Below are 21,470 nucleotides of genomic sequence, written 5' to 3'. Positions count from 1 at the left end.
CCACTCCAGTACTCTTGCCTGGGAAATCCCATGGACGGAGGAGCCTGATAGGCTGCAGTCCATGAGGTTGCTAAGAGTTGGAGGCTGCAGTCCATGAGGTCGCTAAGAGTCGGACACGACTGAGCGACTTCACCTTCACTTTTCACTTTCATGCATTGGAGAAGGAAATGGCAACCCACTCCAGTGTTCTTGCCTGGAGAATCCCAGGGATGGGGGAGCCTGGTGGGCTGCCGTCTATGGGGTCGCACAGAGTCGGACACGACTGAAGCGACTTAGCAGCAGCAGCAGCAGCAACACTGGTTTCCAAGTCATTTTATGTCAGGTGAATTTGAGAGCAGTGTCATAAAAATACATGACTTTGGTATCTTCAGTAACTTAATAAGAAATAGAGAAAAACATGTTTTTCTCCCAAGTGACATTCAAGTAAAGAGTACATATCCTTAGAAGTCTAAAAGCGAAAACAGAAATTTATCCAAATTCCCTGGAATTAAAGTAAAAGTGTGAGAAATTAAGAGGTACAAAATTCCAGTCATCAAATAAATGAGTCATAGCTTAGGGAATATAGCCAATAATAATTTAATAACTTTTTATGGTGATATATGATAACGACTAATTATCATGATAATTTTGTACTTTATAGAAATATGGAATCACTATATTGGGTAACAGGAATTAACATGGTGTTCTAGACAATTACACTTCACAAACAAACTCATAAAAATAGATGAGATTTGTGGTTACTAAGGGGTGCGGAACAGGGGAGGGGAGGATTGGAAGAAGGTGGTCAGATGGTACAAAGCTCTAGTTATGAGACAAATCAGTCCTAGGAATGTAATGTACAACGTGATAAATGTACTAAATATACCAATGTCTGTTATATATGAAAATTCTTAGAGTAAATCCTAAGAGCTCTCAGTTAAGGTCAATTCCTTCCTTAATTGACTGATCTGAAATCTCATAATATGTGCAGTGCTCAGACTATAGGCATTTTATTGCTTTTGATGGTTGAATTTAGAACATGTGGCTGAGATAATCAATATAAGTTCTGCTTTAAAAGTTCAGAGTGCATAGATTTTTTTTTTATATCTATGACAAAGAAGTTGTTGTTTTCTTTTCCTTTAAAGTGTATGTTTCTTTAAATCTATGGGCTCATTGCCATCTGATATAATAATCAGTATTAAAATACAGTTTTCAAATTGACTCTGGACCCTTAGTCTGGTAGAATGAAGTCATCTTTCAGGTATAAATGGTCTTTCCACTACTATTTAAAAGGTCATTTCTGTATGGAGAGGAAATATGAGTAGGGAAGATTACACTGTAAAGTTCTCAGTAAGTGACAAGTTAATAAGGTAAGGATACTGCTGGGCTAACCTGACGTGGAATCCTGAGATAATAATAGCTCTATTCTGTGACCCTCTGAGGCTCTAAGTGGCATCCATGCAACCACAGTTACAACTGCAAAAGCCACTTCACTTTTCTTATGTGCCTTGTCAACTCAGAGAGCAACTAAAAATATTAATTCCACAGATTAATGTGCATTAGCATTAAAAGAAATTCTCTCTATTTACCCTGCTCAAACACTGATGGAATAAATGCCAGCTGAAACATTTTACTCAAAAAAATACAAGTGCATCCTCTTCTTCTCTATTTTGTTTGCTTATTAAAAAAAAATTATCGTCAGTTAAAGATACTTATACAGTTTCAAACAGCTCATAATATTTTACCCTGTGAAAAATCATAATGGTTGTTTTCATATCCCTAAATGAAGTAAGTATAATTTTAAACAAGATCACTTGTATAATTACTGAGCTATGGCAACCATTCATCTGTGTGCTAACAGGAAGAAAAGGTAACATCCCCCATCCTCAGGGTTAATTAGCTAATGTAAGCATTGGCTTAGGACCCACTGTCCAGATGTGAACGATGCCTCCTGACTCACTGCAATTTATCAAATGCTTCTATCCAATAATCCTCCCGTGGAGAAGGCATGATAATTACTTAAGAGTTAGAGACCCTTCACGAAGATCGGAACCTCGAGAATCAGCCTTTCCTTAATTGACTGATCTGAAATCTCATAATGTGTTCAGTGCTCAGCCCAGGGGCATTGTATTGCATTTGATAGATGGCTGATTTTAGAACATGTGGCTGAGATGATCAATATGAGGGCTGCTTTAAAAGTTCAGAGTGCATCAGGAATATCCAAACTGTACTGCTCACCTCTGACTTACAATGTATTATAGCAGTAGCACAGAGGGGAAGATGAACTTGAAAAACTGCCCTTGGTGTTTGGAATCTACGGATAGCTAAGTAAATACTCCTGTATTCTGTTTCATGTAGCATGAAATAGCATTATGCTTCATGTTATCCATTTCCCCCTACACTTTAGACAGCTAAAGCCATCTTTAGAGAATAGTCATAAAATCTCCACTTCAATAAAGGTTTCTCAGCTCTTCTTTAGTTGGGGAATCAGTCATTAAAAGCCAGTAGAGACACTATTTAAAGGAGGGGATGATGACAGACACAGGGTTCCTAAACATTGCCAACCTGGAAAATAGATGGGTTTTAATAGGAGAAATGAGGGACACCAGCCAGGAAACTGCTTGTGACTCAGAGACCAGTTCTGCCCTTCACACTCACAAGGGTGTTGAGAGCTGAGAAAACTCGGCTGAGAGCAGCAGTGAGCGTGGCACTGTCCATGGTAGCCACCAGCACATCTGAAGATTGAGCGCTTGAAATGATGCTGGTCTGAGCCGTGAGCATAAAATGCACACTGAATGTCCAAGGCAGAGTATGAATAAAACAAAGTGGGAAGAAAAGGTATCTCCTTAGAGTCTTTTCAACTATACCTTAAAATAATTGATATGTTTAGGGTTAAATAATATTCTTAAAATTAACTGCACCTGCTTCTTTTCCAATCTGGCTACTAGATACTTTTTTAAAACAATTTATTTATTTTTAATTGTAGGATAATTGCTTTACAATATTGCATTGGTTTCTCTCATACATCAACAGGAATCAGCCATAGGTATATGCATTTTCTCTCCCTCTTGAACCTCCATCCCACCCTTCTAGGTTGTCACAGATCACCAGATTTGAGCTCCCTAAAATTAGATCAGTGGCTTGCATTTTATTTCTGGCTGAGAGCCCTGCTCTAGAGGCTCCATGAAGTGGTCCTCTATAGGGTCAGCCTAAGATGCACTGAAGCACTTGACCATCCATCTGTATGTGTACCTGATTAGGTCATGGTACATGGTGACTACTTGATAAATGGAAGACTGTCACCCAGACTAGAGGGAGGGATGTTCCTGCTGGCTTTGCAGAAGGAAGCTGACCTCTTGGGAGAAGGTTGTATGGCCAGGAGGTGAGGACAGGGCAGGGAAAAGGAGCTGAGTGTGGAGGACAGGTTCCCTGCTTAACCACAAGACTCACAGATGAGCCCTTTCTAGTCCAGAAAGTAGGATATGCACAGGCACACAGCTCCACCTCTTCTCTTCCATATTGCTTATAAATATAATCCTACACTGAAACAAAAATGCCAAGGGACATGAGAAAGGGATGATTTATTCCTTAATTTATCTACACACTCCACTCATGAAAAGCTGCAGATGATGGAGGGTAGAAAAAAATGTCATATTTTGAGTGATCGACTCCATCTCTCCTTCTTGTAGAAATACACCCCTATGGCAAAGATTCCCTTAATAGCTATGCTCCTTTTCTTTCATAGAAGTATAATTGTTTGCTATATATGTAACCACCTGGAATATACATACATATATATATATATATATATATATATATATGTATACATATAAATATGTTTCTAAGTCTCACAACAAGGTGAGAATGTCTGGCTGGATTTTGGCCAATTGGACTGAGAAGGAATGCATGTGATGGTTTTTGCAGACTCTCTCCTAAACTCCTCCATCCTGTTGCCTGGAGTTTGGATGCCACCTTGGACCATGAGGATGGAGGTTTGACCATAGGGAGGACAGAGTGAGACTTGAGGAAATTTCCATCTCTGAAACTGACTTGCCCATCCTTGTCCTGTACTGCCTATATCTTAATTCTATATGAAAGAAAAATTCACGTCCATTTGTTTTAAGTTTATCTTGAGGTGTATTTTTTTAAAGTCACCTAATTGTTATCACCTTACCCTAAACAGTTTATGTCAAATTCTTCTATTTAGGAGATTTCAGGACTTTTGATTTAAGGTTTATTTAATGTCTTATTACTCTAAATGCTCTAAAATACAGGTTTATTTAAAATTGTGTTTTTAAAGATATTTTTATTGTTCCCCAGACACAGCCTGCTTCAGTATATAGATTTAAAATACACATCCTATAAGAAAATGCTTTCTTAAGAATTATTCCCAGCTGCTATAGCTCATTATTTCATAGAGTTACAAGTAGTAAGTGGAAATAAACTAAAAGATTAGTCCATGAAAAAGAAAGTACATCTAATTGAAGGAAAACAGCTGAGTCATCAACTGGGAGTCGGGGGTGGACGGGGACAGAGAAGTAAATCTGAGTGTGAAGGAGAGAAGTGGATGCTGGAGAGAGGGCAGAAGCTGTCCACGGGAACCAGACCAAGAATCACACAACAGACAAATACCCTTTGGAGGAACATCTCTTCTCAAATATGATAAAGTAGACTGTGAGAATCTATGGGGACAGGAAGTCAGGTGGCTCCTCCTCTGGGGGCCTGTGGGAGTGAGCAGCTGGTAGCTCAGGGGGGTAGAGGAACTGTCTTCCCTTAGCCTGGCTGGAGCAGCTGTCTGCTGAGACAAGCGCCCCTGAGTGTTTGGTACCAAGTCAGGGCACAGTTAGGAGCCAACATGCTGAGAAAGTGTTTTGAGTCTAGATGAGATTTGGCCCAAAGCGGATACAAGGAAAACTTCTGAATTAATAAATAAAGTAAGAATCAAATAATATCCTGATTGATATTCCCTTTATGTTACTTTTAATATCAATTTGAAACAGATGTACATTTACTAGTTTTGTCTGCTGCTGCTGCTGCTGCTGTTGCTGCTAAGTCACTTCAGTCATGTCTGACTCTGTGCAACCCCATAGACAGCAGCCCATCAGGCTCCTCCATCCCTGGGATTCTCCAGGCAAGAACACCGGAGTGGGTTGCCATTTCCTTCTCCAATGCATGAAAGTGAAAAGTGAAAGGGAAGTTGCTCAGTCCTGTCCGACTCTTAGTGACCCCACGGACTCCAGCCTACCAGGCTCCTCCGTCCATGGGAATTTCCAGGCAAGAGTACTGGAGTGGGTTGCCAGTGCCTTCTCCAAGTTTAGTGTGGGCTTTTAAAATAATGCTGTATGTTCCTGATCTAGAAAGGCAAGAAAAACATTAAAAAAAAAAAAAATGAAAGCACATTGTTCCCCCTTAGGGGGAAAGCTAATACCTGAGGCTTGGTCCTCATTTGTCACTGGGAGAATGAGCATTACCACTGCATGGTGGGAACACGGGTTTTGCTAGAGCTCCTTTGAAAGCCTAAAGAAGTTGCATTAGTAAATATTAGTGTACAGATAGTCTAGTGACAACAGGGGAGGGCACAGCCACACACTCCTCCTGACGAGAGCAGGTGCTCCTCCAGGAAGGGAAGTATTTCACAGGGAAGGGTCACCTGAAGGCAGCCCACACACCCACTCTGCCCTCAGGGTGCACAGATGCTACAAAGGTGTGTTCTCTACATGTGAAAAGGTAAGGGCACTCTATAGTAAACCAGGCAATCTAGTATTTTAGCTTTGATGAAACTAGCCATGTATTTCACAACTACCTCACTTCACAGGATATAACTGACATGGTTCATTTTCCATTATATGTTTTTACAACAAAAACATTTTAAATAAAAATTTATAAATCCATTCATCTGAAAAAGACTATAAGGAGGGAAAAGATATTGTTATATATGAAACTTCCCCTTTTATTCTTTGTTCAGCTTAGTACTTTTTTCTTCTTCCTTTAAAACTACCACCTTGCATAAATTATTTGATGGCCACAATGCAAACAAAACAAAACAAAACAGCTAGCTTTTCTTTTAATTTTATTAATTTTTTTCCTGAGTAAAATATCCAAAACAGTTTTCTGCTGGTTTCCCTATGGCTTCTATAATTCTGGTAGGATTTTTCACATATTTCATAGATGCAACAAATATTTGACTTCATTGAAGAAGATGATGATAATGCAACATTTTGTTCTATGTCCAAGATTAGTTTAATAATAAAATGATGACTTCAGATCATGCTAACAAACTCCCTTTATCACTGATACTATCAAAATTCAAAAAAATAACTTCACTGCTATTGCAAAGTGAGCAGTTTTAGATTTACAGGGACTTGCATTCTGATTCCAAAGCATCTAGTTATATAACATATTTTCGTACATATGCAAGCTGTATGTATAGATAGATGGATACCAACTTATATAGAATGTGTTGGAATGATTAGGTTTGCTCGTGTATTTCCTGACATTTAAAAAACACAAATATCCTTGGAAATGTTTGTCTCCTAAAAAATTTCAAAAAAAAAAATATTTCTTGTTAACCGACATCACCACAAAAGGATAAACCATCACCAAGTTTTGCTGTATATACACTGGACTTTTCTCTTGGATCTCCTTGTGTATTCAGCTATAAGGAAAGAGAAGCTGGGCAGACGTGACCACCCCGACTCACCTCTGCAAATCGGCCGGTGGTCGCTCCACGCAGCCAGGGTCTCTGTGACTCTTTGACATGTTATGCTCTTGGATCCCTGGAGCACGTAATTGTCCTCGCAGGAGAACTGTACATTTGCACCAACCCTGAGCAATTACAAAACCAAAAACAACCCGGATTACTCGTGGAAGATGTCTTTAAAAGAAACCATCACAGTGCTGATACCATGTAATGCCATCAAAACAATATAAAAATATTAAGTGACCCATTAGTAATTATTCACAGATAAACCCTTTAATGAAGCACAAGACTTGGGTTCAAATTCCCATTTTGCCAAATTATCTTAAATAAATATATGATCCTTAAGGTATCTTCTCTAAAATTAAGCAATAACAGACATGGCAGGACCAGGTGTTTGCAGTTTAAGTAAGAAATGCATCTGAAGGAAGTAAACCCTGGAATCAAAACAAAGTTGGATGTCCTTCCATGTGGATAAACATTCTACCAAAAAAAAAAAAAAATGAAAAAGCCCCATTAAGAAATGTCTCAGTATACAAAAAGACAAGGACTCTAGCATTCCATGTATATGAGGTGTCAAATATAGTCAAATTTGTAAAATAAAAAAACTGGAAGGGTGGTGACCAGAGGCTAGTGGGGTCTAGGGAAAATGGAAAGTTATTAATTCAAAGACATAAAGCTTAAGTTAAGTAAGATAAATAATTTCTAGAGATCTGCTATACACCATTGTAGCTTAGTCAATAGCAATGTACACTTAAGATTTTTTTAAAGATACTTTTCAAGTTAAGTGTTCTTATCATCATCATAAAACTTGCTTCCAATGAAAAACAAGGGAAAAAATGTCTCAGTAAAGAATTTGTTGGGGCTTCCCTGGTGGCTCAGCGGTAAAGAATCTGTCTGCAACACAGGAGCCTCAGGAGATGCAGGTTTGATCTCTGGGTTGGGAAGATCCCCTGGGGGAGGGAATGACAACCCACTCCAGTATTCTTGCCTGGAGAATTCCAAGGACAGAGGAGTCTGGTGGGCTACAGTCCATGGGGTCGCACAGAGATGGACACAACTGAAGTGAATGAACACATATGCATTCAATGAATTTGTTACCACTGTAATATGTTAATTATATTCAGAAGAAGGCTGGTGCTATTACATTTCAGAAATGCATCTTACAGGAAAAGATACTTTGCTTTAGAAAAAAGTGACCCGTCCAGACTGGAGTCAGATGAAAAACTTCTTTGCCTCCAGAGCTGCCTCAGGAAACATGAAGCCCTAAGGCTGGAAGCAGTAAGGGAATGTGGTCGCAGCATCAGAACTCAGCAGGTGCATGAGGAAATGCGAGAGGCATACCTCGGGTCTGAGCACACCCGATCCTTTCTTCTAAGCCTGCTGTCTGGCACTGAATTGAGTGCAGTGTTGCTTTATAATCCTACAAGCCTGTTGTTACAAGAGGAAATTCTGCCTGTGTCCATTTGACAAGCTCCAAGGTTGAGGTTGACAAAAACGGGAATGAAAGACAGTCTTTTAGAGAAAATATGAATAGTTGCCCATGTAATATGTAAAGTTATTAACAGGTAAAAGATAATGAAAAAAATAAGCAAATGCTGTCTTTTCTTGCTTATGGAAAAAATTCTGGTCTGCAACATCACAGTGGACATTATTCCAGTAACATAAGAGCATCTCTCACACTTTAATGTAACATCCTGGGATCATCACAGATGTCTATAAAAATAATCAAATCAGGGTCAAATCAATGTGAAAAGATCTGGATTAAACACAATTCACCATCTTTCTTGTCCAAAGGGGACTCTCAGCTTACTAAAATTTAATATGCAAAATGTGCTTTGCCTACTTAAGAAAATTTAAAATATGTAGAATTTTCCAAATTTATTTGTTTAGGAAACCCTTTTGCACAAAGTATCCAGGGCAACTAGAATTCTATGGAGGTAATTTTGAGAAAAGCTGCATAATGACATAATATGTATTATCTTTTTAAAAAACAAAATGTAAACAGAATTTTAATTTCAATGTCTGGTTATAGCAGTTATTTAGAATAGCTATACTTTTTAGACACATCCCTTCATAATTTCATTGGCCTTTGGTCATTGTTTGGACTTCTGAGAACAGACTAAATAAGAGAAAAAAATCTAAATATTTGGTTTGTTAATGTGGTGTATTACATTGATTGATTATCTCAATAGATGCAGAGAAAGCCTTTGACAAAATTCAACAACCATTTATGATCAAAACTCTCCAGAAAGAAGGAATAGAAGGAACATACCTCAACATAATCAAAGCTATATATGACAAACCCACAGCAAACATTATCCTCAATGGTGAAAAATTGAAAGCATTTCCTCTAAAGTCAGGAACAAGACAAGGGTGCCCACTTTCACCATTACTATTCAACATAGTTTTGGAAGTTTTGGCCACAGCAATCAGAAGAGAAAAAGAAATAAAAGGAATCCAAATTGGAAAAGAAGAAGTAAAGCTCTCACTGTTTGCAGATGACATGATCCTCTACATAGAAAACCCTAAAGACTCCACCAGAAAATTACTAGAACTAATCAATGACTATAGTAAAGTTGCAGGATATAAAGTCAACACACAGAAATCCCTTGCATTCCTATACACTAATAATGAGAAAACAGAAAGAGAAATTAAGGAAACAATTCCATTCACCATTGCAACGGAAAGAATAAAATACTTAGGAATATATCTACCTAAAGAATCTAAAGACCTATATATAGAAAACTATAAAACACTGGTGAAAGAAATCAAAGAGGACACTAATAGATGGAGAAATATACCATGTTCATGGATTGGAAGAATCAATATAGTGAAAATGAGTATACTACCCAAAGCAATCTATAGATTCAATGCAATCCCTATCAAGCTACCAACAGCATTCTTCACAGAGCTAGAACAAATAATTTCACAATTTGTATGGAAAAACAAAAAACCTCGAATAGCCAAAGCGATCTTGAGAAAGAAGAATGGAACTGGAGGAATCAACCTACCTGACTTCAGGCTCTACTACAAAGCCACAGTTATCAAGACAGTATGGTACTGGCACAAAGACAGAAATATAGATCAATGGAACAAAATAGAAAGCCCAGAGATAAATCCACGCACATATGGACACCTTATCTTTGACAAAGGAGGCAAGAATATACAATGGATTAAAGACAATCTCTTTAACAAGTGGTGCTGGGAACTCTGGTCAACCACTTGTAAAAGAATGAAACTAGAACACTTTCTAACACCATACACAAAAATAAACTCAAAATGGATTAAAGATCTCAACGTAAGACCAGAAACTATAAAACTCCTAGAGGAGAACATAGGCAAAACACTCTCTGACATACATCACAGCAGGATCTTCTATGACCCACCTCCCAGAATATTGGAAATAAAAGCAAAAATAAACAAATGGGACCTAATTAACCTTAAAAGCTTCTGCACATCAAAGGAAACTATTAGCAAGGTGAAAAGACAGCCTTCAGAATGGGAGAAGATAATAGCAAATGAAGCAACTGACAAACAACTAATCTTGAGAATATACAAGCAACTCTTACAGCTCAACTCCAGAAAAATAAATGACCCAATCAAAAAATGGGCCAAAGAACTAAATAGACATTTCTCCAAAGAAGACATACAGATGGCTAACAAACACATGAAAAGATGCTCAACATCACTCATTATCAGAGAAATGCAAATCAAAACCACTATGAGGTACCATTTCACACCAGTCAGAATGGCTGCGATCCAAAAGTCTACAAGTAATAAATGCTGGGGAGGGTGTGGAGAAAAGGGAACCCTCTTACACTGTTGGTGGGAATGCAAACTAGTACAGCCACTACGGAGAACAGTGTGGAGATTCCTTAAAAAACTGGAAATAGACCTGCCTTATGATCCAGCAATCCCACTGCTGGGCATACACACTGAGGAAACCAGAAGGGAAAGAGACACGAGTACCCCAATGTTCATTGCAACACTGTTTATAATAGCCAGGACATGGAAGCAACCTAGATGTCCATCAGCAGATGAATGGATAAGAAAGCTGTGGTACATATACACAATGGAGTATTATTCAGCCATTAAAAAGAATACATTTGAATCAGTTCTAATGAGGTGGATGAAACTGGAGCCTATTATACAGAGTGAAGTAAGCCAGAAGGAAAAACACCAATACAGTATACTAACGCATATATATGGAATTTAGAAAGATGGTAACAATAACCCTGTGTACGAGACAGCAAAAGAGACACTGATGTATAGAACAGTCTTATGGACTCTGTGGGAGAGGGAGAAGGTGGGAAGATTTGGGAGAATGGCATTGAAACATGTAAAATATCATGTATGAAATGAGTTGCCAGTCCAGGTTCGATGTACGATACTGGATGCTTGGTGCTGGTGCACTGGGACGACCCAGAGGGATGGAATGGGGAGAGAGGAGGGAGGAGGGTTCAGGATGGGGAACACATGTATACCTGTGGTGGATTCATTTTGATATTTGGCAAAACTAATACAGTTATGTAAAGTTTAAAAATAAAATAAAATTAAAAAAAATTAAGAAAAAAAAATAAAATAAAATGGAAAAAAAAAATCTAAATATTTGGTTTGAAAACAACTATTCTATCTCTCTGTTCTTTATGCTAGGTCCCAGTCTTCAGTTCTCCTTATTTACCTAAATTTCAGTTCTCATACTTCTCATCATTCTTTCAATACATTTTTATTGAATATCTATGTGCCACACACTACTCCACGTACCAAAGACACAGAAATTGTGATTGACAAAGTCTCGTGGGGATAGCAATCTAGTTAAAGGAGGACAAAAATGAATAAATAAAATAAGAAGAAAATGAAAGTGTCATAAGTACTGTGAGCAAAATAAACCAAGCGGTGTGATTAATAATAGGTTAGGGAGTGCTGGGATTTAAGAGTGTGTTAATATTTTTTTGATCCTCTCAAACTGGGGTGCTAGTGTCTCACACAATATTTTGGGCATAATCAAACATAAAGGAAGGAAAATGATATTATTGTTTCCCCCTAGCATCCACCTACTTTAGTTCCAAAGCCTGTCATTCATAGTTCTAATGGATGCACTCCACCCCAACAAAGTATCTATCTTTTTCATACATGCTTTTCATACATCTGATCAACTTAAGGCATTCTTAGTGAATCCTGTTAATGTTGACTGGTAGATCTCACTTCTAGCAATATAATATAGATTTATTATCCAAAGTAGGAGAAAATATAGCCAGAGTTGCTTTTTGGAAGTCATGAGAGTATCTATTAATAGAAATATGATTGACTATATTATTCCATATGCATTTCAAAGAATACAATGTTTCTACAAAATGAGCAAAATATGTAGCAATACAGAGAAGAAAAAGATTTTCTACAAAATTGTTACCCCAGGTAACTCTTAGCTTTATAAGTATCTGAATCTGTGTATCAGGAAAAATCAGCATAAAGCTATTTTTGGAGTGCTAATAGAATCACAAGTACACTTTTGTTTCTGTATTACAATAATTGTACCACTTCTGATTTTATTACAAGTGAATTTTTAAAATGTTTTAAGATCCTACTATCAGACTGCCCCTTTGTTCTCACTTACTGAGACAGAACTCTCTCACACCTAACAGAGTTCATACCCTCCTCCGATTTTCGTCAGACAAAAATTAAAAAAGCTCTTCTACCAGAGGTGAGGATTCTTCCTAATGTTCTGTAATCACCGTAGGGTTACCACAGAGGATCTAGTCCAGAAATCTCTATCTGGGTTCTGGGGAAATCTGTCCAAAGTATGTACAGAATCCATTCCTTAATTTCTTGCCTGAAACCTTTTGACAAATGATTGAAAATAACAACTGATAAAATAGTGAGGCTTTTCTACTTTCAAACAATAAAAATCACTAATAAGCAACCTCTGTTCTTGACTATGCAATGAAAAACAGAGCCACTGATGGGTAAATTCTGCATTGTGATGAATAAGGCTGAGCTTGAAACTGATGATGACCCAACTTCTAATTTATTATTTCAACCTCTTGCTTTGGTTTTATCTAGTGCATAAATTAGTCCGATTTAAAATCCATGCACACTTTCAACTTCAAATACATAACAAACTAAGCTTTTATTTATGATTAGATTTTATGATTACTATGTTTGAAGGCATACATATAACATTAGGAAAACTAATTTGGTTTTCTGGAAAGTACTCAGAAGAAAATAACAGAAAAAAAATTATTAGTACCTTCCCACTGGCAAATGAATTCAGAACACCTTAGATTAATTTTGTCAAACAAGTTTGACTATTGTTAATAGTTGGAAATTATCACAAATAATTTAGAAAACTGATTTTGTGTAATCTCAAGATAAACAGTGATTGATAACAAATATCCAAATGGCAACTTTTAAGTTAAATAGTTGAAGCAGAATGATTTTGTATTTTAAATAGAAGAGAAGAAGAGAGAAAATAACATTTTTTACCTGCATTGGTTCACAACTGGTTATGGTCCGGCTTTTAGCATGAGGCACCCTACTAGTCATAAATATGCACTGTTGAGCTAATGGGGGCAAGGGATACTTCATCAAACAACTATTGGACAATGAGGTAAATAAATATAAATTATTATGGGGAAAAATGATTTTACCTTTAGTGAAAAGGTAAGAAACTGAAAAGGCCAGAAATTGAAATTTGTGTTGTATATTAAAAGATTCATATAATTAATTTGTTGTTCTTGTTGTTCAGTCATTAAGTCATATCTGACTCTGTGACCCCATGAACTCCAGCACTCCAGGCTTCCCTGTCCTTCACTATCTCCTGGAGTTTGCTCAAATTCATGTCCATTGAGCCAGTGATGCCATCCAACCATCTTATCCTCTATTGCCCCCTTCTCTTCCTGCCCTCAATCCTTCCCAGCATTAGGGTCTTTTCCAGTGAGTTCTTCACATCAGGTAGCCAAAATTTTGGAGCTTTAGCTTCAGCATCAGTCCTTCCCATGAATATTCAGGGTTGATTTCCTTTAGGATTGACTGGTTTGATCTCCGCACTTTCCTCTAATTCAGTATCTGTGTACTAGAGTGAAACCCACCATAGAAAGCCCTGTTGGTTTCAGAGCTGGTGATTTGTTCAGGGAATAGCAAGTAGCTGGGTTTGTCCTGAAGACTGCTGCTCCAAAGAGGTGCCCATTCCTCCCTGCTCCAGAGGTTTTCCCCTGTAGTCTCCAGGATTCTGGGTGCTCTCCTGTTCCTCCCCTCCTCCTTTTCCTCTCTTTGAGGTAAGCTTTGCTCTTTCATTGTTCCACACAATATTTCATTGGAGAAATAAACTGAAGCTGGGAAAAGAAGCCCCACAGAGAGGCAGCTCCCAGGAGAAGGCTCCCCAGGAGAAAGCCTCACATTTCATTCACCTTGAAATCCCTCACTTCCTCCAGCAGAGCTTGTTGCACTTACAATATCCCTGAGACTACACAGGACAAACAGGAGACAAAGACATGAATTCAGCCACCTTGCACCTCGCACTAAATGTGCAACCAGCCACCACAATGCAAGACTCCAGGAGTAAATTCCAAGGGTGGTGAGTGAAACCCACCTCAGGAGCCACCTTGCTAGCCTGTGTCTGCAATCACGTGCCTCTATTTCAAAAGAAGCTATTTTGGATAGCCTACTTATTCTTTGATAAATTGGCCATACTGCATTGGGGAAAGGAACTCTGATGCTCAACTGTATATGCTCCACTGATGGCAAGACCTGGCCCTAATACATGCAGACTGACTTCAGGCTGCAAGATGGTCCATGTAAACCAGCCCCTCCCTCCTAAGGCATCATCAGAGGTGTCACGCACAGCCTTGCAGACAATGCCATCATTGAGAGATGCATGTGTGGCTGCTGTGAATATCACAATCCTTTTATTAGCCTTTTGATTTTCACACATTATGTGTCATTTCTGGGTCATTTTTCTTCTTATAGTGACAAGTTTTAGACTCATCTCTTCAAGCCTTAAGGCAATTTAGTGTCACTAAAAACGCATTAGAGAGTAGATGGAACTCTCTAGCCTAAGGAAAGAAAAGAATCTAATATTTCATAGGATTTTTAGATATTATATGTTAATAAAAGCACAACAAAGGCCCCTGACAGAGATCTGAATACAAGCAACAATAATGGTGTGAACAGGGCTTCAAATGACAGGGACCTGCAGACTGAGAGATCTCAGATGTGTGTGTACAGCATTTAGAAGAATTTTCCCATGAATCTTCCCTGTGAATCTTCCCATGAGCAAATTTAATTTGTGTCTTCTGAGTATGTCCTAAGTTCATGAGGATCCATTATTCAGTAAACAAGATTTTTTCATCTGACCAAGTAGAAACATGAAATTCTTAAGATTCACACCCACCCATTTCATATAGGTGGCTTTTGTTGTTCAGTCACTCAGTTGTGTCTGACTCTTTGCAACCCCATGGATTGTAGCATGCCAGGTTTCCCTGTCTTCCATTATCTCCTGGAGTTTTCTCAAATTCATATCCATTGAATTGGTGATGCTATCCTACCATCTTATCCTCTGTCATCCCCATCTCCTCCTGCCCTCAATTTTTCCCAGCATCAGGGTCTTTTCCAATGAGTTGGCTCTTTGCAAAGTATTGGAGCTTCAGCTTCAGTATCAGTCCTTCCAATGAGTATTCAGGACTGGTTTCCTTTAGGATTGACTTTAGGAAGACTCTCAAGAGTGTTCTCTAGCACCACAATTCAAAAGCATCAATTCTTCAGCACTCAGCTTTCTTTATGGTCCAACTCTCACATCTGTACATGACTACTGGAAAAACCATAGCTTTGACTAGATGGACCTTTGTTGGCAAAGTGACATCTCTGCTTTTTAATACACTGTCTAGGTTTATCATAGCTTTTCTTCCAATGAGAAAGAGTCTTAATTTCATGGCTGCAGGACCAAGCCAAGCTGAGAAAAGGGTGGATCAGGGATCCTAGGGAAAGCAGTAAATGTGTCTTGGGGCAGGTGATGCTGAAACCACAGCAGGCCATGTAGGTGTTCAGAGTCACACCATGAACAGCACCTGCGCAAATGAGTGTTCCCTGGCCGCCCTGCACACTTCTGAGCCTATGTGGCTTTGCTGGCCAGTGTGTTTGCTTCGCCTTCTTTCCACATAGACTCAGTGCCTCATGATTACTTTCACCTCTGGGGAAGAGAGGTGGGAGGCTTGTCCCACCTCGGGGTGTTTGCTCAAGTCTCCTGCCTGGCCTGGTCCCACCCCAGTACTTCACAGGCTTAGACCTGCTCCTAATTATCCTCTGAGTGCAGCTCTGAAGTCACCTCCCTGGAGCCTCTCCCTGCTCTTCTGTCTCCAAAAGAAGATGCCTTTCCTGCTCAGTGTTCTGGTTTGTCTTAGTACCTCTGGAGCATGTCATGATTCTAAGGGCTCAGCACATTTTGGAAAGGAAGGAAACTCATGAATTAATAAGTACAAGGATGACAGAGATGGGTCCCTCACTTCCCAACCTGTGGCCCCCACTAGTGATCTGAGCTTCCTCTCCACGCTTCCTGTGGGAGGAGTGACTACGAGCAGAGGAACACAGGTGTGGAGCTGCCTCACTGCCCAGCTCCATTAGGGCCCTGGCTCCAGCTCTCCCGGGACATGCCCTGCCCCTCTTCTCGAGTGGTCCTTGCTCCAGGCCCAAGGGCCTCCCACTCCTTGTCTCTTGCTTTCTATCCAGATTTGCTCTGAGAAACATTTGATGTACTGTCCCTACACCAGACTATGTGATGGGACCAGATGGTGAGCTCTCTTGCCCACCCAGAGGCAGCTCCACTTCGTCAGAGCAATAAGGGGCAGAGCAACATCTTGGTCCCTAAAATCCCTCAAAAGTCAAGGAGAGGGGAGGGTCCCCCACCAGGCGGGCACCCTCTCTGCTTCCCACAAAGGGCAGCATTGGTTCTTGTTCTTATTGAACACTTAACAAAAGTCTGCTCTATAAAGAGAGCTGAGGAATTAATTTAAAAACACATGCAAAAAACTGTAGATGGCATCAGTAAGCTAAAAACTGATGAATCCTCAGGTTCCTAATCTTCCCACATGTCTGCCCACTTGCCTTTCTCCTGTCCTTCTTTCCTCCACACTTTTACAAACAGGAAGATTAGGAAGTGCTCTGGATCAAATTTAGGAAGGTGGTATGAAAAGAATGCAACCAACAGGCGAAGTGGGCAGAACAGTCAAATCCAAAACCACTTAACAAGTCACCCTCTCTATTACTAGCTGGCTTCCCTGGTGGCTCAGATGGTGAAGAATCTGCCTGCAATGCAGGAGACCTGGGTTTGATACCTGGGTTGGGAAGATCCCCGTGGAGAAAGAAGTGGCTACCCACTCCAGTATTCTTTCCTGAAGAATGCTATGGACAGAGGAGCCTGGCGGGCTACAGTCCAGGGGGTTGCAAAGAGTCAGACATGAGTGAGAGATTAACACTACTTTCATTAACTAACTAGCTACCCTAGAATATAAATACAGAAACATGTAATTAGCCTCCAATTAAAATAAATAAAATAATTTTAAAAATAAATACAGAAACATAGAAGATGTCTAAACCAGCAATTGTCAGCAAGTGTCAAGTGCGTCAGAACTCAAAGGGAGCCTCACAGAGGTTCTGTAGAATCATATTAGACTTTGGCAAAGGCATGACCATGGGACACAGAGCTTTATAGCTTTAATGGACCATGGGGATTATCATATTCTATTTCTGTCCATTCTTTACAGATGAGGAAGCCAAGAAACAGAGAAAGAATCTATAGTAAAGAAGGTCATTTTAAGGAATCTCCAGAGGGGACATGTGTATACCTGTGGTTGATTCATGCTGATGTATGGCAGAAACCAACACAATATTTTAAAGCAATTATCCTTCAATGGGAAAAAAAAAAAGAAGAAATGTAAAACAAGGTCATTGTAAAGGAGTGTTAATATTTAAATGATCTCTGAAATCTCATTGTTGGCAGTCATAATAATGTGGCGAATAAAATAATCAACTATCTATTGCATTTTGAAATTAAGAAATTGATGCATGCTTCAATAACAATGAACAATTCTCCCAGAAAACTATTTAAATTGATATTTTGACAAAAATTAATTTGCTATTACAGATACTGTGAAGACTGGGAGAGACAGAGGGAGAATGTTCCATGAATTCTACTCAGTGGATTCTTCATTAGAAACAGTTTTAGCCAGATAAATGGGATCTGAAACATTGCAGTGTGCCCTTTTTCCAAGGGACAAAAAGGTTTCAAATAGAGTGAACACAAAAATACTGGTTGTGGTATTCCTTTAAGTAGTTCTTAAAAATACAGTCAGTGCTCCTTGAAAGGGCAGTCAGATCAGATCAGATCAGTCGCTCAGTCATGTCCGACTCTTTGCGACCCCATGAATTGCAGCACGCCAGGCCTCCCTGTCCATCACCACCTCCCGGAGTTCACTGAGATTCACCTCCATCGAGTCAGTGATGCCATCCAGCCATCTCATCCTCTGTCGTCCCCTTCTCCTCCTGCCCCCAATCCCTCCCAGCATCAGAGTCTTTTCCAATGAGTCAACTCTTCACATGAGGTGGCCAAAGTACTGGAGTTTCAGCTTCAGCATCTTTCCTTCCAAAGAAATCCCAGGGCTGATCTCCTTCAGAATGGACTGATTGGATCTCCTTGCAGTCCAAGGGACTCTCAAGAGTCTTCTCCAACACCACAGTTCAAAAGCATCAATTCTTGAGCACTCAGCCTTCTTCACAGTCCAACTCTCACATCCATACATGACCACAGGAAAAACCATAGCCTTGACTAGACAGACCTTTGTTGGCAAAGTAATGTCTCTGCTTTTGAATATGCTATCTAGGTTGGTCATAACTTTCCTTCCAAGGAGTAAGTGTCTTTTAATTTCATGGCTGCAGTCACCTTCTGTAGTGATTTTGGTAGTAGTCGCTGGCAAATATTTTTTCTAGACTACTTCAGTTTCCTAGTAATAGTGAAACTTCAGGAGAAAATAAAGAGCCTGCAGTCAGTAAATGGCATAGAATAGTATTATGTTCCTCAAATTTTTTTTCAAATTCTAAAAGCACTTTTAAGCTTGTCAGGGGACTTTGGTGCTAGAAATCAAATGCAAGGTGCTAGGAAAAGATTTTTTTTTTCCATTTCTCACTGATTATGTAAGTTTTCCTTTATGTACCCCAGTTTTTCCTTCCATCTGATGACACATAACTCCATCTAGGGCCTCCTAATTTCATAATGTGTATTATGCAACAGGTATTACATATATATATTATATATATACACACACAGAATGGATGAGCAAGGTCTTTTGTAAAGAGAACTATATTCAGTATCTATGATAAATCATAATGGAAAACAATATATACAAATGTGTGTATATGTATAACTGGATCACTTTGCTGTACAGTAGAAATGAATAAGACATTGTAAATCCACTATACTTTGGTATTAATACATTGTTAGCTTGAGTGATGACACATAAATATCAGTAATATAAATACTTGTTTTGAAATACTTAGTTTTGAAGTCATAATTATCACTTTTTCAACTCCCAAATTCCATTCTGAGCATAGGTCATGTTTTAAGAAAATGTCATTGATCTATTCTCTGACCAAGGGTGTTAACGTAATTGGTTTAGCTGAGTACTAATGAGGCTATGATTGTACATCCCTAGGGATAGGCTTGTTAGTTTCAATTTAATGCAATTCAACAGGAAGATAGTGTCTACCCTGTGGTAGACACAGTAATAAGAAATGAAATCAATAATCCTTCCTCTTTGGGATCTTGAGATCTAACGTGAGAGAAACAGACACCTAACATAAACATATGTTTCTATTATTCTAAGATGAGTCTAAGATGATAGAAGCATAAATAGGTGTCAAAAGCACCAGGAAAAGCTGCAACAGCAAGATTAAGTGACGTGGGAGTGCCCTGTAAAATGGAAGCCAGCTGTGCGGACAGAGAGGAGATCAGGACACACAGAGAAGATGAGGATAGTCAGCATCTGACAAAATAAACATGCTTCTGAGGCTGCTCTGTACCAGCCTGCCCTACCCTGCTTGCATCTCTTGTCAACTGAGAACAACTGTTAGGATGGTGTGGGTGTTGGGGGATGGAAAACCATCCTTGATGAAGGATGTGGCAGGGGTGGAAGAAACAGGAAGACAGAACCCGAGGGCATGGAGGCCACTCTTAAGTGGGGGGCAGTTAGGAAGGGTACCGCAGCTCATATCAACCTGGGACTGCTGCTAAATGTGGTTTGGTCATGAAGGTTGGTGAGAGGAGCTCAGGAAAGGACAGACATCAGGGACATCCCTAAATTCAATTACAGGGTCTATTATATACAATAAAAGATTTTAACAATGCATCTTAGGAACCTAAATGTACATAAAGAACTTACAACATGATGTACATAATTTATCTAAATTTATCTAAATGGATGACGTTTATGTCATATATACATAAAGGTGCTATAATGTCTAGCAGTGAGTAGCAAGTCTGCTGTCAAGATATGTGGATTCTCTGTGCAAATCAGTATGTGACACCTCCCCCACCTGGAATCAAATGAAACAAGGTCTCCCTTGTGCTGAGCTTAGGCAACTTCAGGTTAAAACGCACGGCTTGGGACACTGGGCTCCAGGCTGCATTTCAACCGTATCTTGACTCCTTACTTTGTTACTTTGTGATGTCCACACACTGCACACCTCTCTTCACTGGGATTTCAGGATAGGTGCGAGAATGTTTAGTCATTGTCATTTGTCTGATTGCAAACCACTAAAGTCAAAGTTGCTCATTTCAAACTTTGAGGTCAATAAGATCATTTCAAATCTCAGCTCTAACTGTGATTAGATACCTTATTATGTTGACATTCTGAATTTCAAGAGTTGTATTTGCAAAATAGTGGTATTTATTCCTGCCTATACATAGGGCAGTGGAGAAGGCAATGGCACCCCACTCCAGTACTCTTGCCTGGAAAATCCCAGGGATGGAGGAGCCTGGTAGGCTGCAGTCCATGGAGTTGCTGAGGGTCGGACACGACTGAGCAACTTCACTTTCACTTTTCACTTTCATGCACTGGAGAAGGAAATGGCAACCCACTCCAGTTTTCTTGCCTGGAGAATCCCAGGGACAGGGGAGCCTGGTGGGCTGCCGTCTATGGGGTCGCACAGAGTCGGACACGACTGAAGCGACTTAGCAGTAGCAGCAGCAGCGTACATAGGGCACATCTCCTACTAGCATAGGAAACGGATGAATAATAAATGCAAGAACCCATCCATAAGCTCTCCATCCCCACTCCAGCTGCATCCCCATACAGCAGTGTCTGTACTGTTCCATCAATCCATTCATTAATATTCAGTTTTAATAAGTACACTTTGTCTTTAAGAGAGCAACTGATGGTGAAGAAAGCTGTCAGAAAATTGTTCACTAGTTGATCTAAATTCAAATAGAAAAGCTTTGTATTTTAGGCTTCAATTATTTAGAATTCTTTACAGATAATACTGGAATGAATATTTAGATTGTCTAAGGAAAACAAAAGATTTCCAAAGAAACAAGAATAATAGTATAAATAAAATCAGATGAGGAATATTTTACCAACCTAATAAAGTGTACTCTTTTCAAACAAAAACAGCTCCAAATTATACATAATTACAGTGCTAACTACAAATGAATTTCATCCACTCATCTTGACAATGTTGGTTATTAGTTTGGATTATATGTTAGTCATTCATTTTGATTATAAGAATTTAGAAAGAACTGAATTGCCTT

General features: G+C 39.2%; 1 protein-coding gene across 3 annotated transcripts in view; it reads right to left on the bottom strand.

Moving 5' to 3' along the window:
- CSMD1 (CUB and Sushi multiple domains 1) overlaps positions 1-21,470 on the bottom strand; it is a 2,066,326-nt gene that overhangs the window by 562,087 nt on the left and 1,482,769 nt on the right. For all 3 annotated transcript variants that reach the window (XM_025272930.3, XM_044938991.2, XM_044938996.2), the window contains one exon: positions 6,680-6,804. In XM_025272930.3, the coding sequence (XP_025128715.3) occupies positions 6,680-6,804 (125 nt within the window). The remainder of the gene's footprint in view (positions 1-6,679; positions 6,805-21,470) is intronic.

The sequence above is a fragment of the Bubalus bubalis genome, chromosome 1 (genome assembly GCF_019923935.1).
Source record: "Bubalus bubalis isolate 160015118507 breed Murrah chromosome 1, NDDB_SH_1, whole genome shotgun sequence".
In the NCBI taxonomy this organism is placed as follows: domain Eukaryota; kingdom Metazoa; phylum Chordata; class Mammalia; order Artiodactyla; family Bovidae; genus Bubalus; species Bubalus bubalis.
This window is presented reverse-complemented; position numbering and strand designations above follow the sequence as displayed.